This window comes from Podarcis cretensis (assembly GCF_951804945.1).
Source record: "Podarcis cretensis genome assembly, chromosome: 14".
In the NCBI taxonomy this organism is placed as follows: domain Eukaryota; kingdom Metazoa; phylum Chordata; class Lepidosauria; order Squamata; family Lacertidae; genus Podarcis; species Podarcis cretensis.
The window spans coordinates 37,362,856-37,388,216 of NC_137183.1; the positions used below are offsets into that span (position 1 = coordinate 37,362,856).

Below are 25,361 nucleotides of genomic sequence, written 5' to 3' on the forward strand. Positions count from 1 at the left end.
CAACCTCACCGCTTCCAGCAGGAGGCGGGTGATGATCACGTGGTGCAGAGAGAGAGCGGGGGGGGGGGGAGAGCGGGACCTTCCGGCAGTCCTGACGCTCTGCCCGCGACGTCATTGTCGGGCATTTCCGGGAGGGCGGCTGAGGCGACCTGAAGTGAAGCAGGTGAGGCTTGTACGGTAGCAGAGGAGGCGGAAGTTGTGTTAGGCGGGCTGGAAGGCGGGCTTCGGAGGAGGTTGTGGGCGCAGGAGGTCTTTGGCGTGCTCGTTGCACCCTGGAGGCATAGGCGTGAGGGGCGCCTCTGAGCTGCGGGCTGGGGGGGGGACCCTGTGAGCGTCCCAGGTACCTCAGGACTCCAACTCCCATCAACCTTGGCCTTTGGCCCTGCTGGCTGGGGCTGATGGGAGTTGGAGTCCAGTGGTTGGGGGTGGGCAGACAGATTCCCCCAGCTGTGCCCTGGAGGCATCACCCTCAGCGCAGAATGCCCTTCGCGCCTTATGCCTGGGCTGCAGAGGTGCCTCGTGGCTGAGGGCTCCTCCACACAAAAGAACAGCAACCAGAGCAAAACTGCACAAATAGAGCTAGTGTCCCGGGAGGGAGGTTTGGGCCCTATCTTTCTTGCACTCACATGTTTGCTTTCCGCTTGCAGGGAGTTAGGTAGGTTTTGGCTCTAGTTTTCACTGTTGGGCCCTCCCTACAGAATAACGGCCATAGCAATTCTGGCTCATAGGAATTACTCTGCTAGAAAGAACAGTTATAGCCTGGTCTTCTTGCTCATCTTTTGGGTGCAGGGAATTGTTTTGTTCCTGGTCTTCTTCTTCTTGCTGTGTGCTGCTCTGTACACAAGAACTCCTTGCACATAGAAAACCAGCTTGTTAGAGGGTTTCCAGCTCAGAGATGTAACATTTCCCCCAAAAATAAAATAGAGCTCTCTGAGGGGTGGGGGACTGAAATATTTATTTATATGCATTTACAGTTCTGTACTATGTGTTGTCCCTGGAGTGGATTATGAAGTGCTTAATACAACAACTAAGCCACATCAAGGCAACTTACTTTACTGTTTTAATAACATAAAATGTACCACATAATGGGTATAAAATTGATGTGTTTGTGAAAATTGTGAAATTAAAATGAGAATCTTACAGATTTGAGGATAAAGTTGAAAGTGTGGGTGATAGCTGGTACGTTATCAAGGACCCTTTCGTCTGTGTGGGATTTCCAGTGTTTAAGGCATGGGGTTTCATGGCCTGTATAGTTCTTTGTCATTCAAGAACAAAAAGCAAATTGAACCAAGTATCAAGAGCGGTCATTTGTCACCTTCTAGGTTCCCTTCACTGTGAATAGGTCTCACCTGCAAAACAGTCAACCTATCAAGGACATTTCAAAAAGACTAGGTTTCCCAGTAATTGCAGTGCATGGTTGTCTGTGTTTTCCTTGAGTCTTGTGATTGGATCCGTTCTGCTTTTGTGCCTTTAACAGCACATTGGTATTTAGACATTAGTAAGTGAAGATAGTTCTCTAATCCTGTGAAGAATGCACAAAGACAGGAGATTTCCTTATTTTGTTTATTTGTATACTGCCTATTCACCCACTGAACTTAAGGTAGGGCACACCAGGGTCCCAACTTCAGGAGCTTTCAGATCATACCCCAAGACGATTAAAAACCCTTTGAGCAAGGTAGTGAAAGTGAAGAACTGATCGTGCTTGTCTTTCAGCCCACCAAGACACAATGTCAGAGCTGAGTGATGAAGCCAGTGAGTCGGATCTGCTGAATCTCAGCCTATCCATGTGGCATGGCGCAGGTCAGATGGTCTGTCGCCAAGAGTTAGATGTTCCACTGGACCTTCACACAGCAGCCTCAATTGGCCAGTATGAGGTGGTAAAGGAGAATATTCAACGGTAAGGAGGAGAGGTTTGGGGAGGGAATAATACTGTGTTCCTGGCATTGGGCAATCAGGACAGATTAGGGATTCTGCTACTTTACCACCCGCCTCGCTGCCCAGCAGTCTCCCTGCCTGAGCTGACAGAGCTGGTCTCGGAGACAGTGTTGAGGACTCCCAGACTGCTGGTTCTGGGAGACTTCAACATCCATGCCAAGGCAGCTGGCTCTGGGGCGGCTCAGGATTTCATGGTCGCAATGACAACCATGAGGCTGTCCCAACATGTCACCGGCTCAAAGCACATGGCAGGCAAAACTCTGGATCTTGTTTTCTTGACTGGGCAGGAAGAGAGTGATTTGAAGGTGGGGGACATTGATATCAGTCCTTTGTCGTGGTCAGATCACTTCCTGTTGAGATTTAAACTGTCAGCAGCTTTTCCCCTTTGCAGAGGTGGGGGACCTATTAAGAAGGTCCGCCCTCGGAGGCTGATGGATCCAGTGGGATTCCAAACAGCTCTGGAAGGTTTTCCGGCTGATATGACTGGCACGCCTGTCGAAGCCCTGGCTGACCCCTGGAACACCCAAATGGCTTGGGCTATTGACACAATCACCCCTGAGTGCCCTCTCCCACTTTGTGATGCCCATTTGTCCCCCCGGCATACTCCAGAGGTTAGGGCAAGGAAACAAGCTGGGAGACTACTTGAACGCAAGTGGAGGAAAGATCCGAATGAATGCAACTAAACACTGGTAAGGGCTCATTATCGAGCCCACCTAGTGGCAGTGAAGACAGCAAAGAAGGCATACTTCACTGCCTCCATTGCAGCCTCATTATGTTGTCCGGTAGAGCTTTTCACAGGCAGGCCCAAAGGAGGTGATAGAACCAACAGTAGCTCGCTGTGACTCGTTTGCAAAGCATTTTGAGGATAAGATTGCTTGCATTCACCAAGACTTTAACTCTGCTGTTATAGCAGATGAATCTCATGGGGTGTCCAGAGCACAATCTAGTCCTGTTGTGTTGGATGAGTTTCTGTTGGTAAGGCTTGATGATGTGGACAAGGTGCTCGGATCAGGGTGACCACTTGCACTCTAGACCATTGCCCCTCTTGGCTGATAAAAACCAGCAGGGAGAGGGGGTGGTCCTTACCTGTTTGAAGGAAACAGTGGTAAAGCCACTCCTTAAGAAACTGTCTCTGGATTCAGAAAACCTAAATAACTACCAGCCAGTTGCTAATCTCCCTTTTCTGAGCAAGGTTCTGGAGCGAGTGGTTGCAGACCAGATCCAGACACTTTTGGAAGAAACTGATTTTCTGGATCCATTTCAATCAGGTTTTAAGCCCGGTTTTGGCACAGAAACTGCTTTGGTTGTCCTGTATGGTGACATCTGTCAAGAGAGACACAAGGGAAACATGTCCCTGTTAATTCTTCTTGACCTCTCAGAGGCTTTCAATACCATCAACCATGGTATCCTTCTGGAGTGACTGTCCAAACTAGGGGTGGGTGGCACCACTTTGCGGTAGTTCCAGTCCTACTTAGATGGTCATCCCCAGAGGGTGTTGCTTGGGGAATGCTTTTCAGCCCCGTGGAACCTTCAATGTGAGGTTCCGCAGGGCTCAATCCTATCTCCCACTTTGTTTAACATCTGCATGAAACCACTGGCTGGGGTTATCCGGAGGTTCGGAGTCTGTTGTCAGCAGTATGCTGATGACACTTAGCTCCATTTCTCCAACCCTGCCTGGAGATGTCAGAAATGAGAGCTGAGGCATTCTGCTACTGCAGAAAATGAGCACAGCAGGGAGCAGTCTGAATTATAACCTTTTCCCTGCAATGAGCTACTTTTTAGTTCACCATGTGATTTTTATCCATAGGGGATTATTCCAAAATCCCACCCCACCTTCAGCCTAAAAAAAGAGTCCATTCTACCACCTCATTCTGTTGTACATACACACCAGGCTTTTGTCACTATGTGTGCAATTCAAAATAATTTTGTGAAACATGAAGGTGGCTAAAGGCTACCAGAAAACACTGAAACAAGGTAGTAGTTGATTATATACACGCCCTACAGTTAAAGCACATTTATTCCATTTTAACAGTCACAACTTCCCCCAAGAATCCTGGGAACTGTAGTTCAGCCCCCCTCACAAAGCTATAATTCCCATCACCCTTAAAGCAAAGTTCCCGGGATTCTTTAGAGGGAGGCATGCAAATGGTGTGACCAAAATGCTTAGAAGAATGCTGCTGTCAACCTTTTCACTTGCTACTGGCAAAGTGGGGGCACACATTGCTACCAGGAATATCGGCAAGACTTCTAAAGTTGTTTGTTTCCTTGAGTGAAACGGGCCAGGTTAGGAAAAACCTTCAAAAACTATGTAACTTTCCTGTGATAAGCTACCCATGGAACACTAATCTGATTCATGCCTTTCAGTGGGGAGGTAGACCTGAACCAGCGGAATTGCGGCGGCTGGACCCCGCTAATGTATGCCTCTTACATCGGTCATGACACCATTGTGCACATACTGCTAGAGGCTGGCGTGAATGTGAATGTACCAACACCAGAAGGGCAGACTCCACTGATGCTGGCTTCTAGCTGTGGAAATGAGAGCGTTGCTGCCTTCCTCCTTCAGGTGGGTGTACTTGGCAATAGCTGCGAAAGGCACCGACTGTGCAGTCTAAAGATATCGCGCATGACTAAGAGGTGGAACCAAAGGTGCAAACAGGGCTGTTCAGGGGTGGTTGTCAGTGGCTTCCATTAAGTTCTATGGGACTAAGGAGAAGGGTGGCAATCTCAGACACCATGAGTGGCTGGGAGATAAAGCCTGCTGTCCTCTTTCATAACCCCTGTAGGGTGCAGCAGCATTATAGGATCTTTCAAAGTCTCGAGTCTACTCAAAGTTACAGGCTGTTGCTTCATAGTTAGCGGTGATTAGAGTGCCTTCTCATCATTAAGACTCCTGTGAGGTTCAGTGGTAAAGTTTTCATTACTGTGATGTTTTATATACCCATTCTCCTCCACCCCGGGTATTTCCAATGTCCAGGGCTGTGCCCTTACTTTACAAATATTCCTCTGTTTTATCAGGTTGCACATTAAGTTTATCTTATCTAGGTTTTCTCTGCTGCCTCTGAGGCGTCTCTTTCCCATCCCAGCTTTCTTCAGATATGCAGGAGCAGAGCTGAGTCAGCAACTTCAGGTGACTGGCAGCCGAGTCTCACCCTCTCTGGCACAGCTGTGTCAGATCTGGTGGAGTGTGAGAGCTAGAGCTGTTTCCAGTCACTCCTCCACACCTGCCACTCACCCCACACACAGAATTGGGCAGGGGCAGGATCCTGTTCGAATGATTTTTCTGAATGCATTCAATCAGTCAGTGAATAAAATTGATGCATTAACCCAGAATAAAATGGGAACACTCTGCGACTGTAAAGTGGTTTGCTATTAAATTGCTGTGAGAAGAGCCTTCTATGGGTTGCTGCTCTTTTCCCCTGGTTATGCTGTTAGCATAATAGAAAAATGATATAGAAATAAGAAACTAAAAGTAACATGATTGTAAATTTCTGCCTGAAATAAGCGATCTCCCTCTCTGTTCATTATTGCGAGCTCTTGTTTGTACAGAAATGCACCCTGGCTTCAGTGTCACAGGCAGTAGGTGCCCTGTCTTAACAGCCCCTCTGTATTTCTTTGAAGCAAGGTGCCGAGTTGGAGATGAAGGACATACATGGCTGGACTGCCCTCTTCCACTGCACCAGTGCTGGCCATCAGCAAATGGTCAAGTTCTTATTGGATAATGGAGCAAATGCGAACTGCAGGTAAGAGAGAAATGGGCCTGTGAAAGGCCTGCTTGTTTGTTTGTTTGTTTGTTTGTTTGTATGTTTCAAATATCTGGCGGTATTTTAAGGGGAAGAAGTAGCTTAGCTTTCATAGAAAAAATGCTTTCATGATGGATGCAAAAGAGGGGGAAACATAGGCAGTCACACTGCTGTACTCTTGCATCTAGATTGTGTGTAGTTAAGCCATGAGTGCTGTATGTGATGGACATCTCCAGTATGCTTCTGAGTATCAGTGACTGGAAACCTCAAGAGGGGAAACTTACTGTTCTCAGCTCCTGTTTGTGAGCTTCCCGTAGGCATCTGGTTGGCCACTGTGAGAACATGATGCAGATGGGCCACTGGCCTGATCCAGCAGCCTATTCTTATGTGCATGTGACATCATCATCATCATCATCATTATTATTAATACATACATACATACATACATACATACTTTTTTTATTTATTTATACATATCCTGCCCATCTGGCAGAGCCACTCTGGGAGGCTCCCAACAGAATATTAAAAGCATGATAAAATAATACAGATCACCAATGTTTGTAACACTCTTGGGCAGGAGCTGGAAGGCCTATGGCACACAGATTAGGTTTGGCCTGCCTTCCTCTTCTACATTCCTGTAACCTTCCTGACTCAGTAGACTAGAGGTAACACCCATCCAGTCATCCCTGATACAGAAGCTGCATTGTAGGTGGGCACTAAAACAGTACTTTGGGGTTGATCAGCAAAGCATTTGTCAAAAAGGTTGACTTTGATAAATTGAACTAAACTTTGCCTGCTTTGAAGGTAGGGCAAAAAAAACCCTAGCACAGTGCATGAATTGAAGGGGGTAAATGTATTGGTAGGAGGAGTTACGCCTAAAGCAATACATTGGTTAAAATAGGTTCAGATAAAATCTTGCTCAGATTTTGGCCCAGGCTGGCTAACTGATGAGTCAGATCTCCTTGCCTTCAGACTTTCTAGGCAGATGATTAATTTTCCATTCTTTTTGATGTAAGAGAAATGGAGCATCAAGGAGAGACTTTCTGACTGCTCTCTTAAAAATAATTAGTAACAAGAGTAAACATATTTATCTAAAATCTTACATCCCACCAGTTTTGCTTGTAATAGCTATTTCTTCTGGAAGAGGGTAAAAGTACAAACAACTTTTAGTTGTGGGGATGGGCAGACATGGAGAACATATTGCAAGGGGCAGATTTTCACAAACTTGAGGGGACTAGTGAGATGACCTGGTGGCAAGACTGAATCTGTGCATGCTATGCTGTTGTTGGGGTTCCATTCTTTCCTTTTCACTTCTACAAAAAAAATAGTACTTGGTTCTCTTTACTCTTTCCTTATCAAATCTTACCTCTCAATTCATTCTTCTGAGATTCTTCTCTTCTTTATCTTGCCTATTGCCTTGATGGCTCATTTTCAAACTTTCTCTTCTGGCTTTAATGCCACCCCCTGACTACTAAAAAAAAGCTCTCAGTGGACTCTTTCTTCTCCTCTTAGGACATGAATCTCATGTTGCTTTCTCTACAGTATTCCTTCCATCTCAATAACCAAAAATGTGTTTTCTGAAGTGGGTTTGATCCATATTCCTGGAACAGTCTCAGAATCCAGAGTGCCATCAGCTTGTTTGTTTTGCCAGAAAGAACCATTTCCTTCCATGGAGCATATTGGGTGGAAACTCCAGCAGGAAAAGTTCATACTTCTGACACAGTAACTGGTAATTTAGTTTTGAAGACAAACCATCAGACTGTATTGGCATCGTTCCCAGTTTTTCTCTTCAGCTGATGTTTTAAGAGAGCACTATAGTGGGCATTCCATATACAAAAGGATTATTTTTTGTTTTTAATATTAGCTATGGCTCTCCTGGCCTAGCATATCGGAGAGAAAACCAAGCTAGAACTCATCTTCTCAACACACTAGTATTTTGTGTGGAAGACATTTTCTTGAATGGAAATGTATTCAAGCATGTGAGACCCCACATGCAATTTGAGGTGGTACAACTTAGGGGCACATTTGCCGCTCACCATTAACTCAGCCTAAGTTTCCTGTCAATTTGAGAAGAGAATGAGGGGTGGCAAGGCTTCTCAAGGTATTGGATTGGGCCAGGAGCTTCAGTTGGTAGCCCATGGCTTTCAGCAGAGATGGGGAACCTGTGGCCCTTCAAACTCCCATCAGGGCCAGCCAGCAAGGTTAGCATTCAGGGATGGTGGGATTTGTAGTCCAACATCACCTGGAGGGCCACAGGAGATAGAGCTTAAAATAAGTAGAGCACAATTCAAGAACAAGCCTGACACAGCCAACAGGTGGAGCCCATGGCTCAGTAGTATGGAACCTGCTCTGCAGGTGGGACATCCCAGGTTCAGCCCCTTAGCTGGAGGCCAGCAGAGCCAACCCCAACCCCTTGAAGAGCACCGCTTCTCAGGGTCAGCATTACTATGCTCAGTGGACTGGTGGTCTGATTCTGTGTAAGGTCGCTTTATTTATTCAACCTGGAATGTGGTGTGAAAACCAAGGAGTCCCAAGATCTATGCCTCTAGGGTTGCCTGCCCTTGGTACTTTTCTCCCTGCTTCCTCTAGCTGTGGATGACTAGCATGCCCCCGTTGCGTTGATGACTGCCCCGTTTTCTGACTTGAGCCTTTCATGGGCTATATATTTCTGTTGTCCAGGGAGCCCCTTTATGGATATACTCCTCTGATGGAAGCAGCTGCATCTGGCCATGAGATCATTGTCCAGTATCTTCTCAATCATGTAAGTGAGTGTTCATTTCTCAGGTGGTCCAAGGCACATTTGGTTTCCCTTCCCCGCAACCAATTGTGCTTCCCAGTATGCAGAAATACTGCCAATTTGATAAGCCACTATATTATGAAAGCTAAATCTTGATTCGGGGCTATTTCTTTCAATGATTGCTCTTGATTATTGCCTCAGGAGGGGAAATCAGAGAAGCTTCACATCCATGCAGCTTCTTCAGCATGTTTCCACGCCTAGATCCGTGCTGGATGCTCACGTTGATTTGCCTTCATGCATAATATTTCTTTTAGGATGCCTTAATTAGAAACATTGTCCGCTTCTTTCCTCCTCTTGAGAGATACCATGCTTTTGAAACCAGTCTCTGAATCACTTTGTGCAGTTAATTCACATTCAGCATGAATAGCACTTTCTGTAGCAACCTCTTGAAATGCCAGCTCTTTCCTTCAGCATCACATCTAGACCTTCTTCATAGTCATCCTGTACATGTCTTATTTGAGGGAGGGAATATGTTGGGTCACTCAAACAAGGGTGTTCATGTAGGCCTTTCTTCTGTTGATAAAAGTGGGGTGAAGATGGTTGAAAGGGAAGGGTTGCATCTGTCACATTTCTTTCCTTCCCCCAAAGGGATTAGAAAACTGTGAAACGTACAGAATAAAGACTTTTTTGTACATATCTCCCCAACAGCTGCAGCACACAAACGTCTTTTCAGCAAAGGCTTCTTTATATGGAGCATGTGTAGACCTTTGAATTTTTATGTGGTTCTCATGCCTACACACTTGTCTACCCATTTTTTTTAAAAAATAGTATTTTTAATTGTCATGGAGGCTTTTTCAAGTGTTTGATTTCAAAGCCTATAAAACTAGTTTTTAATAGGCTGGGTTAATGTTCAGTGTTGGGTTAGGAAGTCATACACTCCCCCCACCCACACACCTTCCTCATTTCTCCCAGACCTTTTCCTTTAATAGTTGATGGAATGCTGCACTAGAGACATCCAAGGAAGAGGGAAGGATGCTATAGCCTGTTACACATCCGTCCAAAAGTGGACACTCCACATTCTGTAACTGCCTACAAGTAAACTTCAAGCAGCACTTGACTTTCCATCATTAGGATGAACTTGTGTGTCCATCTTTCAAAACACACCAGACAGCCTGGATTTAGTATTGAGAATGCACTGCAATATTTTGTCGCAGATCCCACTTGCCTCTGCTCTCGTGCTTCAAAAGGGATCAGGAGCCCGACTCGCTGGCATGCAGCCTGGTGCTTCTCGTAGCCATATCTTGTCCAAAGAGCAGCTGGAGCTCTTGAAGCCTGAAATTCATACATTGACCACATAGTGGTGCCATTTGTATAGCACAAATGCAAGCAAAGATTTCTAACTTTGTGCCCTGAAAACTGCTTAATGTTCAAAGCTAAATTATTTACTGAATTTATGCCCTGCCCTTTCTCCCTAAGGAGTCCAGGTTGGCTAGAGCACAAATGCGATGGTGATGGTGGGTATGCAGAGCCTTGCTGGTGGTGCAAATCCTTTGGTCAATTCTTCAGGGACACAGCATGTGAAAGTGCACTCTTGGGTTCGACCACACAGCCCCTTGGATCTGTTTAAGCCTCCCTCCCCTTTCCTGTCGGCAAAATTTAATAATGTCTGCTTCCTCCCAACCCCAGGGTGTGAGAGTGGATGTACGCGATAGCACTGGGGCGACGGCACGGATGTTGGCCATGAAGTATGGACACATGAAGATTGTGGGGCTCTTAGACCTGCACACAGCCCCTGTGCCCAAGGTCTTCTGCAGGGGCCCAGGTGACTCTCACGTCTCCTTATAGTTTCGCATGGAAAGGACCTTTCAGCTTGCTTAGGCAGAAACCTTGCTTGCTGCCTGTATTTCTAGTCACTGACTCCCATCTTAATAATAATCTTAATAATGTTCCATTATTTTAATGTTGTATTTTATTTTTGTTTTTAAGTTGTAATCATTCATCTTGTTTTTATTATTGCTTGTAAGCCGCTCTGAGCCCGGCCTTGGCTGGGGAGGGCGGGGTATAAATAAAAAAATATTATTATTATTATTATTATTATTATTATTATTATTATTATTATTATCTTTTCACTAGACCAGTGCTTCCCCCTCCCGCCCGCCCCCTCCATGGACCAATTGACCAAGGATGAGGGTTGTGGCAAAGCAGTGGGGAAATCCCATGACAGATTTAGTGAGCATGGGGCAGGGGAGGAGGAGGAGGAGTGGACGTTCCTTGGCACTGCAGAACTAATTAGTTGGATGCTGCCCTTGGAATTTAATATCTGTATGCACTCTGCGTCCACTGACTTGATGCATTTTGACACTTAGGAAAGTATGAAGATCTCAGCTCCTCCGACGAATCCTACTCTGCCCCTCAGAGGCAGAGGCCTGCTCGCAAGTCCAAAGGCCCCAGTATTCACGAAGGACCCCACGCTCTGGCCAAGATCACGGCGGTCAGAATTGGAGTGAAAAGCCCATCTCGTTATGGTGAGTTCAGGCTCACTTCCTCTCTCTCTCAATGGGTAGCTTCCTCTTGTCCTGCGGCTGATTACTTTATCACCCTCCTTCCCTGAACACCATTTTCAGAGAAGTGCTGTAGCTTGGTTGGTAGAGCATCGGCCTTGCATGTGGAAGATTCCAGGTTCAGACCCTGGTGCCTCCAGGTAGGGCTGGGAATGTCCTCTGAAACCCTGGAGGGTTGCTGCCAATCAGTGTAGACCACACTGAGCAAGATGGACCAGTGATGTGACTCAGTATTAGGCACCTTCCTATGCTCCTATACTGATGAACTTGGAACATAGCTGCTTGCTCTCTGGATTCTATATTTATTTAACATAATTTGTATAGCGCTTAATTTTAAATAAAACTTCCAAGCAAGCCTCTAAACCTCCGAAGAGCTGTAACGTGATGAGCTCCAGCAGAAGAAAAAGCAATAGGCAGTACTGAACTTCTTGGCTGGTGGAGGAGAATATAAGCCTCTTCATTTAACCTATCAACAAATAAAATCTCTTCCTTTCCTTTTTTCATTTGTTCACCTCTCTCTCCCTCTGCCCCCCTTTTGCACACAGAGCAGGTCCCTCCAGAAGGCTATGTTACCTTTAATGATGATGGGAGTGCCTTTGAAGGAGGAGATCTCCGCTACAGAGATGTCACATCTCCCATCAATGAGCATGATGTGGAAAGCAGCAGCAGCCGGGGTACCTTTCTTAAACACGATTTTTATTTTATACTGCTGTTCATTTTTTAAAAAAACAACATTTAAATAAAACCATACAATAAAACCGTGTAAATAAATGAATCAGAATTCAGCTACTGTATTATGGAAAGATGTACTCTTAATTGCCAGCATAAACTTGAGGGAATAAAACAAGTTTTCAGCAGACCTTTAAAGGTTGAAAAAGAAGGCACCTGCTGAATATTGGCAGAGTATTTCACAGGAGTGAGCCACTTTCTTGTTGCTGTTGGGTGAGCCTGGCAAACTCTGGGGACTTCCTGACGTAATCACTTTCTGTTGCGGTAGTATAGGTAACCCACAAAGAATTAGCATTAGAATAGGTAATCCACAAAGTTGCCATCAGTAAACATCTATGAGGCCTGAATGTGAAACTTACTGTTTCATGACTTCTGCCTATTTCAGAAGAGAATTCCCTCTTCACCAATAACTTAGCCACCATCAGGACCAGCAGCAGCAGCGAAAGTCTTGCCAAAGCTGTGGGGGTCAGCAGCGAGGGCTCTCTGGAAAGCAACGAGGTAAGTCTTTTGCTATCATTCAAGTTAGAAGAGCCTGGAGGACCAAAGTTTCCCCACTCCTAGTGTATAGAAAGAAACCTTGACTCCTCAAATTAGGGAACCTCTCTTTTTTGGTTTTCTGGAGTCTCCCCCAGACCACACCCCTCACCATGCCTGCTTCGCATCTTCAAATTTTGTTCTGTTTTTGCTTGGCTGGAATGTGTCGTTGAACCAGGATAATTCCTCTTCCTTTGTTTGTACAAGAGTTTGTAGCCAACTGTACAAAAGTTAAATTCACATCTGTTTCTTGGCTCTAGCACTGCCTACCATTGGCATGTGGCCCCCAAGAGGTTGCCCATTTGGAAATGTGGCTCTTGGGTTCAGAAAGATTCCCTACCCCTGCCTTGTCTGTGTGTGGCTGGTAAAGGGCTTTTGTTCAGGCATCTTGGGAAGCTGGAGTAAGAGGATTCATTTGTCCTTCCGTGGTGTTGGATTTCTCCTCCATTGCCTCTGCTTTCTCTCCTTTGCTAAGAGGAGCCTCTCTCACTTCCATTCTTCCTGCTTCATAAGAATGTAAGAGTACAGATGCTTCACATCTGAACAAAAGGATAATGATGTCCTTGCATCCGTTTGAGACTTGGAGCTGCGTCGTGTTCCTTCTTCTCAAAACACGCCACTACTTGATATTTTCCAGGATTCAGACCATGAAACAAAGCTCTCCATTCGAAAGCACCCCAAGAGCTACATGAAGGCGAAGAATCGCTGCAGCAACAGCGACAGCCACTGGTCTTACCGATCCCGGGTGTCCAGCCATCACTGCAGCCCCTCTCACACAGAGACACCATCTTACACGGGGCCCCAGGTAACCATGGCATAGTGGTCAGAAAACCGTCTGGGGTGGACAGGGCGAGGGACAGAGGGATGAACAGAGGAGCTGGTGTCAGAGACAGTCCTTGTGTATTAGGTGCCGTGTCAAATTGCAGGGGGCAAGGTGGTGCTAAAGGCCTAGAGGGGGAGAGATCCTGATGAAGCTGGAAGCCTGGCTTACAACATGCTGTGATGCAGCTAGAGTCTCTCAGCGTTTAAGAGTCCTGAACTTCTCCCTCTTTTTTGTCCTCTGTGCGCTGCCTGGGCTGCAGGATCTGGCCACCTTCCTTGAGCAGATTGGCTGCCTGAAGTACCTGCAAGTGTTTGAGGAGCAAGACGTCGACCTTCGCATCTTCCTGACCTTGACAGAGAGTGACTTGAAAGAGATTGGCATCACGTGAGTCCCTTTCTTTGCTGGCTGGCTGGAGGCTTAGCTTTGAAGTGCTGTCATATAATCAGAAACATAGGAACTGACCCCAGGAACAACGTGTACCTTCCAACCAGAGATACCGAGAACTTTGCTGTCATTGTTAGCAGAATCCTGGGTCCCAGCTGGCAAGGCTGCTGTGCAGTTATTTATTCTCAGTTCAATATAGGAATAGCTCCCAAATAATTTTTAATGCTCTCTCTTAGAAATGTTTTTTTTTTCTGCTCTATGTTGTGCAGACTGCATAACCTGGACAGCTGCCCTTGTCAGTTGTGTATAATCTGCAATATTTTTGCAGAATGTACACAGTTGTGTGGCAATACTGCACAAGCACAGAAGTTAGCTTTCTGAGAATTGCAGTTTTCTCATTTTCTTTTTTTATGTTTCTAGTCCATATTACTTCAAAAGTATAGCCCAATGCTTTGCAAAATTTCAGGGCTGAGCATGTTTCCCACTGTTTCTGGGGGAAAGGCTGCAGTACCCAATGTAGCATAGCCCATCTCCAGCCTTGAGTCAAGCAGAATAAATTGAACATAATATACGTATGTTTTCAGATTGGTTTTCTTTGCGTTTTTTGAAAGCATGGTAGACACTGATCTAATTGAAGCTCCCATTATGAGTGAATATCTATTGTTCACATTGATCTCTCTTTGGGTCTCAGCATGTCAAGGAAAATCAGGGTGGTTCTGTTTTGCCTGCAGACTTCCCCAGTGAAGGAAGGGAGTAGCAAAAGGGAGGCAGTACCTTTGCTGCTAAACCTTTGCTGCTTTTTCTCCTCTGTAGGCTCTTTGGACCAAAGAGGAAGATGACCTCTGCCATTGCTCGATGGCATAGCAGCGCCCGGCCTCCCAGCGATGCCCTGGAGCTGGCCTATGCTGATCGCCTGGAAGCAGAAATGCAGGAACTGGCCATTCAGCTCCATAAGGTAAGAAAGCTGGCTTCTTAAGCCCATTGAGAAGCTTCTGCCTCTGGCCAAGCGCACCTGCTTCTGCATGGGGAATGCCCTTGTCCCTTCCTAGTCATAGAGGATGTCCTTGTTCATCTGAAGTTGCTTGAGAAAGATACAGCATTAGACACACAGCTAAGAGATCTGAAACTTGATGGGAGGAATTTGTTTTTTTCATGCGGTGGACAAGTAGAAACGTGAAGGAATATTGGGAAATGATTTATAATGAGTTGAAAAAAAAATGTTTAAATTTACCCTCCCCCCCAAAACAGAGTCCTTTTCGTTGGGAATAACCCAGACAGAAATTCCCAGGAGCCAGAACAGTCTATTTATGTATGCAACAACAGCAGCCCGTGTTCTGTTAGCCCAAAAATGGAAAGTGAGCAAGGTCCCTTGTAAAAAGGATTGGCAGCTTAAGATGTTAGAATATGCAGAACTTGTGGGTTTAACACACAGAATAAGAGAGCAAGTAGAATGTAAATATTTAAAGAAGAATGGAAAATATTTATTGAATATATGGAAAATAATTGTACACAGCTGAAAATGCTGGCAGCATTAAGATAAATTCAACAGGAATAAACAATATTTGACTGATTTAAAAGTGGAAAATTGATTTGAATGGTTATAGTAAAGCATGCAGGAGAGCATGATATGCAATGTGAACCATGTAAGGAAGTCACTGGATATTTTAAAGTTTGTAAAATGTTTAATCTGAAATGTAGAAAAACGAAAACTCCAAAAAAAATTATATATTGAGAGAGATCTGAAACCTAGTGCGATTGGAAAGCCTTTGGCAAGCTAGTACTACCCCCCAAACCCAAACTCAGTTTGATAGTAAAGTGAAGCAGAGGAACAGTTGTTGGCCAGAGTTTTGTGGGAGTTCTTTAAACCCTTTGGAATTCACAAATGTGGACCCTTGTCTCTTAGCAACTTTCCCCGTGTTTCCTTCCAGAGGTGCGAGGAGGTAGAAGGGCTGAAGGGTCAGGTGTCCCAGGAGCAGGAGCTGCGTGCCGTGGTGGAGAGCTGCTTGATGGAGCGGGATGTGGTCTGGAGCAGTGCTCAGGCCAAACTCCGAGAGGTGCAGGCCATCGCCAGGAATGCTGGAATCCTCCTAGAGCAGATGCAGTGAGTGCCTCCAACATAGGTCAAACTTTCTCGCCATTTCTTTACACTCCCTTCTCTGTAAGCTCCTTCATCTCCTCAAGGCAAAGCCAGCGTGCCACCTGCAGGATTCTGAATTGGGGGAAAGTCCAGGCACTCGGTGACAATGACTGCCAAAGGCTTGTGGCTTCGTGTCTGGAAATTCATCCTTCCCTCTTGTGCTCAGCCTTAGCTGCCTAATGTGGGAGTTGCATCCATGATTCTGAAAAATTGCCAGCGAAAAGCACTGGATATGATTTCAGTTCAACGTGTTAAGAATCTTGTTTTTCATTTTTTAAAAACTTTACAAAATAAACACAAGTTTCCAGCCCCTGGGGTTTGTGATTACATCAAAGTGTGTGGGTGCAATGCCTGGTGCAATTGTAGGGGTCGCATTGTTTCAAGTTGTGTGCCCAAACCCACATGTGTATCCAGCACTCACATGTATTCCTATACACACCACCAAGAAGCTTAGGAGCTTTTGATAGAGCTATAACATGTGTTTGTTATGAATGTAGTATTATGCCCCAAGAAGTGCTCACCTGAGGAATAAAGCATGAAAAGGACAGTATACGGATACTGCTTCAAGCAGCAAAATTACACTACAAGCCGGCAGCAACTCAAAGTATACACACCTTGATCTAAAGAGTATAGAATGATTCCTGTCAAAAGCCTAAAGAGAAAGTGAGTGGGACATTTGCCACAGCAGAGATGACTAAATCGGATACCTACTTGCTGAGGGGCTTCATCCCCTTCCTGCTCCTGCCGTCTCATTGGCAGCTAAGAAGACCCAAACGATTTGGGTGGAACAATAAATGGCAGAATTCTCCAACATGTATGCCTTTTTTACACAACCTGTATAAGCGGCAGAATTAACCTTTTCAGGTAGTAGCATCTGTAGCGTGCAAATGACCCTGGAGTTAGGAATATGGTCGGGGGATAAATTCCCTTCGTCCTAACTCTCCTCTCCTCTTTAGTTCTGTCTTAGGTGCTCAGTGCTGATGCCTCATTTTTGTGGCGGTGGCATACCAAGGTTTACCCCACTGCTCTAGGATATTTGTGTGGCACTTGAGACTACGGCACTATCCTGCTTTCTTGTGCTCTACTTTGTGCGGTTTTTATTTCTTTTCACAGAATCCTGCTGACAGTATTTTGGTTTCTCTGGTAGGGCCTGTCAGGCAGAACTGTTTTCCCGAATGAACCGAGAGCATCCGGCTGGCCGGTTGTTGGAAGCGAAAGCGCAGCTGGGACCCAGTAAGTGGGCAGTTCTAGTGCAGGATGTGAAACAGGTGGCCCTCCAGGTGTCTCTGGACTCCCATCAGTCCCATCCAGCACAGCCAGCAGTCGAGGATGATGAGCGTTGCAACCCAGCAACATCTGTAGGGCTGTAGGTTCCCCAGCCCTGTGTCTGTCTGTGTGCGAGAGAGAAAGGGAAGTGGCTTCAGAGGACAGGCTTGTTTTTGAGCCCAGTCTGCCTTCATCACCCTTTCACCTTCCCCAGGTCTCAGCTATTTCATATGAAAAATGCATGGAGACTGACTGCTGCTTTTCCTTACAAGTAAAAACTCTCTCTCTCTCTCTCTCTCTCTCTCTCTCTCTCTCTCTCTCTCTCTGTGTGTGTGTGTGTGTGTGTGTGTTCAACCACACCATGACATAAAAATTTGGAAGACTATTCAGTGCCAAATCCACCACTTCAAGTTGGCAGCCCCTGGTTCAGTCCATTGTCCTGACTCCTCTCCCCCCCCCCCACAGTGTTTGCTCCCCCCCACACACACTCCATGTTTGGCCCAATCCAGGCCAAGGGGTGCTGACCCACAATATGCTGATGCTTTGTGCCCATTCTGCCTCTTTACCCTAGGCCCAGAAGGATGGCCGTCTTCCTTGAAGGTCCTCAGTCTGCCTGAGCTCTCGGCTCTTCTGGAGCAGTGCTGGGGGGAAATGGGTAAGGTTTGAAGATCATCAGATGTTCATGTTCCCCTTGTTTGGCACCAGTTGGTGGGTGTAAAGTCCAAGTCAAGTAACGGGCTTGCTGTTTCCCTTCTCCCCTGCATTGAAGAACATCTCCATCCCTTGGCACCTGTGCTTATTACAGCTTTTCTGTGTCCCCAGGGAAGGCTCTTAGTTCTGTCAACCTTAATCTCGAGAGCCTGCAGAGTCTAGAGAAGGGCAAGCCGCCCCAGAAATAGCCCTAGAAGTGGAGGAAGGTACGTAGTGGAGCACTGTTGAACGAGATGCATGTCTGTCTGAGAGGAGAGAGCACTTGGTAGCAAAGTGGCATTCTGCTTTCAAGCTCTCTGTTTGCTCTCCTCCAAAGTCAGGGTTGCGTAAAGGCATATCTGCGCGGCAAACATTATACTGGTTTATACTCTCCTCCCCCTCCCCAAATCCTCAGGATTCCTAGTTGTTGCTCCCCACTGACAGTCTTTCTACACAACTCATGCCTGACTGAGAGCCATCACAGTATAAAAAACCAAGTTTTCGATCCTGCTTTAAAATTGTAGCAGACACGAGCCCCAGCAAAAGCAGTGTCATCACCCTTGTAAAATGATGGTTACTTGGGCAGTGGTGGCTGGCACCCATTGGGGCTGGATGGGTGGAAGGCGAAGAGCAGAGAGCCAACAATGAGGAACAGAGTGAGATATCCCTAGCTGTGTCCCCATCCAGGCAATACCACCGTCCGGACTGGTTTTCAGTAAAGAGTTAAGCAAGTGGGGGCTGGCTGAGAGCAGACTGAGGATGGTGGGGCAGTGCAGTAGCCGTAACAAGGTGGAAAATCATGACAGAACCAGTTTATAGTTTGTATTATGGAGAAAGGGGAATCCGAACCTGATGGAACTTTGCTCCAGTCCAGCAGGGCTCTTGAGTTTTCTGGATGCAAACGTTTGCAGCTCGAGCAACTTTTGAATTAAATCGCCCCTGCCACCACCACCACTTTGAACAACTGGCCATAGTCCATGCAGGACAAGTGCTCATGCTGCTGCCTCTTTTTTGTTTCCTGGGTGCGATTGTTTTTGCAGAGGTTCTGACGTCGGGTGAACGTTCCACCCAGAAGCTGTGTTTTACCTGAGGAGGAAGCATGAGTGAGTGCGAGAGAGAGAGAGAGAGATGGCTCAACGGCACAGGTCATCCGCAGCGAGAGCTACCAGTGGCTGTCCTAGGAAAGCAGGTGTGCCGTTGCAGAGAAGGGAGGCCAGGTCTGCTGTCCTGAAGAAGGACCATGGCACCTAAATCCTGCTGGAAGAGCTGGAAGCAAAGGGTTCTCTCCAAGCTTGGAAGTTCCAAGCCAGGCATTTTGTGTCTGCGTCTCTTGCTGGATATTCTGTCTGTTTTGGCAACCAGGTTCCTCTCCATTGGTCCCCTTCCCTGTGCCCACATGGGGGGAAAGATGAGGCAGCAGGTGCCCAGGAGACCCCACACTTAGAGGATTTTATCCTTGGGAGGTTACCTGTTTGGGGGGATGCAAGGACTTCTGTGTCCTGCCCAGCTGCATGCAGGCCTGATGTATACCTAAGCTGGCACTGCAATGGTGGGGAGGAGGCTCCATTATCAAAGCCCATTGTTTAAGAAAGAAAGCAACCCAAACACACACACACACACACACACACACACACTTTTTCAATGAAAGTGCCTCCGTAGTAGCAACCACTGGGCCTCTCCTAGCCTTTTATTCTTCCAGCAGGAAACTTGTGGCTTTATTCACAACAACTTACAACGAGATAGCACCTCTCACCGTAGGCGTGAAGTTATAAAACTTCTTCCTGTCTTGACTTGGAGTTGCTCATGGCTTGGCCGGGAAAATCTGTGAGTTCCAGCAACCAAAGACCACAACTTACAGGGATTGCTTATCCTGGGATGTGCAAGAACTCATGCCCACTTTGGAGATTGGAAATCCAGCGTTTGATGTGACCTTGGGAATGTTTATCCCAGGCTAACTGATGGTGTGAAGTGGCTCTGGGATTCAGAGCAAGAAGGTTCCCCAAGCCCAGCTAGCAATGTATGTAGGCAGTCCTGGAGTTACTGAATAACACGTACTGTGTCGTGCTTGGCCTTCTCTGATTTTTGGAGAATGGGGGTGAGGGTGGGAGAGAGAGGTGAAGCCTTTTCACTTATCTGACTTGCTTCTGATATGCACATCATCACATAGAGTTCGTGCATAAGCCTTGGTTTGCTGCACACCTGTATTTTGTGGAGACCTAAGCACAAAGCACATAATTGTCTCAGAAAATTCTTGTGTTAATATTATTAGGTCTTCACATGATGCAGGTATAAAGTGAAGCAAGGCTTGTGCGTGGACAGCAGGAGCATAAATCTGAAGCAGCTAGCAGATGAATCACACGGCCATGTGTTTAACCTACAGGATAAAAAGTTATCCCAAGGCCAGGCATGGCTGCACCCAGTAGCAAAGCTGTCCCATTTTTTCCACTCCTGAAACATGCAAAACAGTTACCCCCAAAAGTGCACATTTTAGCAGGCTGGTGGATGCTGTTCTGCATCTGTTGTGCAAAATGGAGCCTTCCCATTAACGCACAGAGGGGGATGTTTCTGTCTTTAAGCGACTTCTGATAGGCTCAGCAAAGGGAGGCTGCTTTGGTGTAAACCCCTCTGCTTCACAGCCTTCTTTTTTGATGCACATCTTAAGCCTAGTTCTCACAGATAGTAAAAGATTTTAAATGTTACATGTTTTATTGCCTTTAATGTTGTGTTGCTGAAATTGTGAAGTTGCCTTGAAATTATGTAATGGGGGGTATTATATAAAAATAAAATAAGCCTATGGCTGGGCTGTACAACTTCAGACTACACCGAGGGGCTGAAAGGATTTCTCCAGATGTTGGGACATGATGGCTCTTCTAATCCAGTCTTTTTTCCTGCCATGCTTTATAAGGTGCAGGAAACTGTATTGTATGGTGGGGTATTCATTCCTAGACAAGCTAAAGTGGTACAGCTCAGAGCATACTTCCACCATTATGTTTACTGCTTGTGAGAACTAGAGGTGGTGGCAATTTCCTTTTGATCTGCTGATTTTGAGTGACGGTGGAGCAAAATCATTTTTTTAAACAGAAGATCTGGAGCTTTTGAAAACCCAAGGTGGTCTGTGTCTTAACTAGAATAGGATTGGACGTGGTTTAGCAAGATCATTGTTGCGAGTTGATGGCTGTTGAGGTTGCCATTCTCTGTTCTGGGGTGTTTTATTAATCTGGGCTTAGTTTCAGCATTTGAGTACATCTGTGGTCATAACAATGGGGTGGAGAGGGAGATCTCAGAAAAAAGTTATATTTGATGACCAGCATTTAACAGGCACTGACTGATCTGTGAATAAATTTTACTCTTACTGTCTGAGTTGCTGCTTGGTCGTTGTGCGTAGTATGTGATTATATGATTCAGATCTTTAGTGGCGTGTTCTCTTCCTCCTTCCATTGTGCTTCATAAGAGCTACAATCCTGCACCATATAATGCCAGCAGCAAGGGGATTATAACCCTACCCAACCCTCATGGTAAAATTTACAGGAAGCAGATCCATCCCTCATGATCCCCTCCAAACGTTACCTGAGCAGAATAGGAGTAGCTGTGCTGCTACTTGTAACAGATACAGATTACACTCTATATTGGCTGTTTTCTGGTGAAATGGCTTGCTCTGGTGTTGTGCAAGAATTAGAGAATCCCCCCCCAAAAAAAAAAATCCTATGACACAACTGCTTTTGGAGGTGGTCACACAGAATGGCAACCAGCATGAATGTACCTCAGTAATGAAGAAGGCGTTCAAAGTTTTATTAGCTTGAAAAACTCTTGGAGTGTTTACAGAAGCCTGCAATGAAGGGACTGGTGTTGGATGGGAGTCCTCTATTCCATTTTACTTATAGTTGCTCTGCATCGTGTTCCCCTTACCTCCAAGAAAGGAAGAACCTGCAGAGAAAAAGGAAGTTCTACAAGTTCTAGAAGATGCTAAACTTGTGGTGGAGAATAGCTGTGCTTTAGAATCCCTTTGAGCCTCCAGACCTGTAATCCTTCAAATCTTCCACTGCAGCTGTGCAGGGATTAGGTCACAGCAAGATGAACCTGCCTGTGTCTTCTTTGATGCAACCCTGACGTCCAAGTAACCTAGCTCTTCTCCACTATGCTTCCTTCTCCTGCCCCCAAGGGGCATCCCATTTGGAAACATGTGCAGAACAGTTGTCGGTGTGAAACTATCCTTCCCCTTGAGTGTTACATTTAAAAGAAGTGGCCTACTTAGTCTTAGCAGGCGCAGAACAGATGGGATTCATTTGGCCCTCCAGAAGTTGCTGGACTACAACACCCATCACCCCTGCCCTGCTTACTGGGGCTGATGGGAGTTGTAGTTTAGTAGCACCTGGAGGCTCAAAGGTTTGCTACTCCTGCTGCAGAGCAAGCATTCTCCAAAATGCCAAGAGCTGGGTCACCTGCATTCCCCCACCCCCGCAATAAAACTAAAGGGACACTTGACTTAAATGTTTCGTAGCACTGCCCGTTCCAAAACGCATCTTTTTTGCCGCCTCCAAGGTAGCTCAGTTCATACAGCCTCCAGACACCCCCTTCCTGCTTTCTTCTAGGCTGTTTTTTCCATAGCAATGACTTCTGCAAGTTGCTCGGCATTGTGAATTGGCTGTGTGCAGCAATCCTTATTCTTCCCTGGAGAAGGAGGGGCTACCGTAGCGCCTGCACCCCTCAAAGTTCTTTGCAGCCAGAGAGAAAGGCCAGTGCTGCAGAGGGAGGGGGCAGTAGCTTCAATTCAATAAGGCACAATTCAGCCCCTCCTCTCAGAGCATGTTCCTATGCCCTCAAAGTTTTTCCCTTCAAAACCCTCCATGGCCTTACACTTCCCTCTATGTGCTTTATTTCTTGGCACATTTCTTCCTGTGACCTTTGACCTTGCCCTTGCCCCTCTACCCAAAATGACTCAGCCTTTTCCCTTTGGTGGGAGAGGGGCATTTCCAGGCAACCTCCCTTAGGAGAGTCATCATTTCCTCCTCCTCCCACCACCAGTCACTGCCCCGTAACAAAGCCAACTCGAAACAATTGCATATTCTTCCCATGCCTCTAAATTCTCCATTTCCCATGTTGTTCCCTTGCATCTGCGTTGCACACCAGCCCCCTGGAGCCATGGACCTGTTATTTGCAAAGTGACATATATGGATAGACGGTGGTATATGAAGAATGATCATCGTCCCACACGCACTGGGCAGCCAAAGAAAACCTTCAGAGATGCCCGGAAGAACAGGGCCAATTAAAACTTAAGACCATACGGTGAGGTGACCCAATACTGTACCACATGGTTACAATATCACCAAATTGCACAAATATTCAACCAGGATAAAGTAATAGGATTTGAAAAAGAAGAATCAAAATTACAAAAAGGATTATTACAAAACTCAAAAAAATATATATATCCAAAATGTATAATATTATTAGAATGGGAATTAAAGGATGAAGAAGTAAAAGAAGTTATGATTAAATGGGCATGTGATATAGGATATGTAATTCGGCTGGACCAATGGGAGAAATTATGGAAATATGATATTAAATTCACGGCATGTTATACAATAAGAGAAAATTTTATGAAAATGGTGTACCAATGGTACTTAACTCCGGTAAAATTGGCTAAAATTTACAAATTAAAATTGAATACCTGTTGGAGATGTAAAAAAGAAATAGGAACAATGTTTCACATGTGGTGGGAATGCTGACCTATTAAACAATTCTGGAATGAAATCTATGAAGAACTCAAAAAGATGTTTAAAATATCTTTCAGTAAAAAACCGGAGGCATTCCTTTTAGGTTTAATTACAAATGATATCCCCGAAAATCAAAGGAAAGTATTCCTTTATGCAACAACAGCTGCCAGGATGCTTATAGCTAAAAACTGGAAAGGCAGAAAAATTCCATCAGTGAAAGATTGGCAAATTAAATTTTGTGAATACATAAATCTGGCAAGACTCACAGCTTACATAAGGGGACAATCGGACCAGAAAGTATTAAAAGAATGGGGTTGTGCTAAAGAGTATATGAAAAAACATTGTTCTGGAGTAAGTATATTGGTATGCAATGAATGATGATTTACAGGGTTAAAGAAAAAGAAAAATGGTGTAAAAAAAAAAAAAGTACAAAGGTGGAAGTAATCTAATTAGACACAACAATACAGTAAGAGTAAATTTTTTGAGGTCTTAGAACAAAGGAAGGAAGTCAATTTGTGTTTATGTACGTAATGATATGGTTTTTTTCTGTAGATGTGTGCTTTTTCGTTTTTGTTTAGTTTTGTTTCCTTTGTTTCCTTTTCCTTTTTTTTAATGTTCCGGGTTTTTTTGTTTGTATAGTATTATTTTGGATTCAATGTTTGTAATTTTTGTTATGATTCTGCATTGGAAAAAAAAACTTTCAGAGCTGCCCAAAGGGGAAAAGAGGCAGGAGGAGTTGTTTGAGATGCAAAGTGTGTCCACTGCTGGTTGCGTGAAGCCCGAGAAGGTCAGGGTGTTCCGGGAAAGTACTCTGAGTTCTCCCAATGTTAACAGTGCGCCTTGCAAAGTGATGCATCAGAAGCTTGTGCTTTTTAATGAGCACAGGGACCTCATGCAGAAGCTGAGCGAAGCACAATCCTCTTGACTCCCCAGAAATGTCCTCTTTGGAGCCAAACCACTGGGCTCAGCCATAGCTGAGGGGAGCGTTGCAGAGTTCCCACACTGAGTCAGGCTGGCCAATGCCTGGGCTACAGAGCCATGACATCACCTGAAGGGGTCCACAATGGGTTTCTTGCTCTGGCATCTTCAAAAACAAAACCGAAGAGGGATCTCAGTTCCTGTGTCTGCAAGGCTATCTTGATCTTGGCCTAGAAGCCTGTAGCCTTCATAGTTGAGAGAGGAGGTCTTCGTTTCTCTGGTACAGAATATACCTCTGTGAAAAGCTTGAAGGTAGATAGCAGCTGCTGAACAATGGGAACAGGTGGTAGAGGACAGTATTAAGGCCCTTGGTGATCTCCTAGGATGGACTGCCATCCTACCAAAGCTGAATCCTGAGTTGGTTTTGAGACGTGGAACACAGGAAGTTCCCTTATCCCAAGTCAAACCATTTCTTCATCTGGTATTGCCTACTCTGGCTGGGCACTGGCTCTCCAAGATTTCCAATAGGGTCTCATCCTGCCCTATCTGGAGATCCTGGGGATTGAACCTGGACCTTCTCCATCCAAAGCAGATGCTGTACCACAGAGCTAGACACACACACATCCCTCTCTAATTCCTGGAGCTTCAGGATTCCTTCTGCAGCGTTATGCAAACCCTCCATCAGGCTCTTTGGCACTTCCTAATGCCCTTTCATGGCTGGTATATCATCATCTGGGTGCTGTAAGCCAGAAATGTCAATTTCTATGTTTTGCCCAACTGATAGAAATAACCTCTGCCCCCTTTTTCAGAACGTTGCCTGTGGTCCTCCAACAAAGCTGTGACCATCACCACCGCCATTGCCCCAAGCACTCTGTGGCCATCTGAGAATGCCAGGTGCAGCATCATAGGACAGAGCATCAATCGCTGTCTTAAGGAGCTCTTGGCGTCCCCGATTTCCTCTTACTGGGTGCAGCAGAGGGCAGGGTGGTCCAGTTTCCAAAGCTGCCACTTCTTCTTCATCTCGGACTTCACCTGGATGAAAAGGAAGCATAAGAACAGACTCCTGAATCAGGCCAGATATACAACTGAGAAACTAAGCAAAAGCCTTCTAAAACGGAATAAGATATTCCCAAAACAGTAACAATTAAAAACATCTAAAAGCTGTTTCAGTTAAAAGCATTCTAAAATCAACTGTG

General features: G+C 45.6%; 2 protein-coding genes across 6 annotated transcripts in view; one reads left to right on the forward strand and one right to left on the reverse strand.

Moving 5' to 3' along the window:
- Positions 1-70: 70 nt before the first annotated feature.
- Positions 71-20,896, forward strand: ANKS3 (ankyrin repeat and sterile alpha motif domain containing 3). Of its 5 annotated transcripts, none has more exons than XM_079952505.1 (17): positions 71-163; positions 1,714-1,897; positions 4,300-4,498; positions 5,554-5,675; positions 8,355-8,436; positions 10,099-10,234; positions 10,779-10,937; positions 11,519-11,647; positions 12,088-12,200; positions 12,874-13,041; positions 13,319-13,443; positions 14,257-14,398; positions 15,372-15,544; positions 16,728-16,813; positions 17,418-17,501; positions 17,669-17,763; positions 18,577-20,896. In XM_079952505.1, the coding sequence occupies exons 2-16, from the start codon at positions 1,728-1,730 to the stop codon at positions 17,743-17,745; spliced, it is 1,965 nt and encodes a 654-aa protein (XP_079808631.1). In that variant the 5' UTR covers positions 71-163; positions 1,714-1,727; the 3' UTR covers positions 17,746-17,763; positions 18,577-20,896. The 5 variants fall into 5 exon arrangements, 4 of the variants coding, with proteins under 4 accessions (XP_079808631.1, XP_079808632.1, XP_079808633.1 ...); XM_079952506.1 differs by lacking the exon at positions 71-163 and adding an exon at positions 696-1,600; XM_079952508.1 differs by lacking the exons at positions 71-163; positions 1,714-1,897 and having other exon boundaries at positions 4,373-4,498; positions 5,558-5,675.
- An 815-nt stretch (positions 20,897-21,711) lies between these two features.
- Positions 21,712-25,361, reverse strand: part of LOC307202561 (glucagon receptor-like) — a 40,748-nt gene continuing 37,098 nt past the window's right edge. Inside the window, exons 14-15 of the mRNA XM_079952675.1 lie at positions 23,946-25,197; positions 21,712-22,769 (exon numbers count right to left, since the gene is read on the reverse strand). Coding sequence (XP_079808801.1) covers positions 25,126-25,197 — 72 coding nt within the window. The 3' untranslated portion in view covers positions 21,712-22,769; positions 23,946-25,125. The remainder of the gene's footprint in view (positions 22,770-23,945; positions 25,198-25,361) is intronic.

What these genes read in the sequence shown, in the direction of transcription:
- ANKS3 (XM_079952505.1), top strand. Translation starts at nt 1,728, where the DNA reads ATGTCAGAGCTGAGTGATGAAGCCAGTGAGTCGGATCTGCTGAATCTC. An exon ending in CATCTTACACGGGGCCCCAG is followed by an intron (nt 13,042 to 13,318) that starts GTAACCATGGCA and finishes CCTGGGCTGCAG; the next exon opens with GATCTGGCCACCTTCCTTGA. An exon ending in TTGAAAGAGATTGGCATCAC is followed by an intron (nt 13,444 to 14,256) that starts GTGAGTCCCTTT and finishes TCTCCTCTGTAG; the next exon opens with GCTCTTTGGACCAAAGAGGA.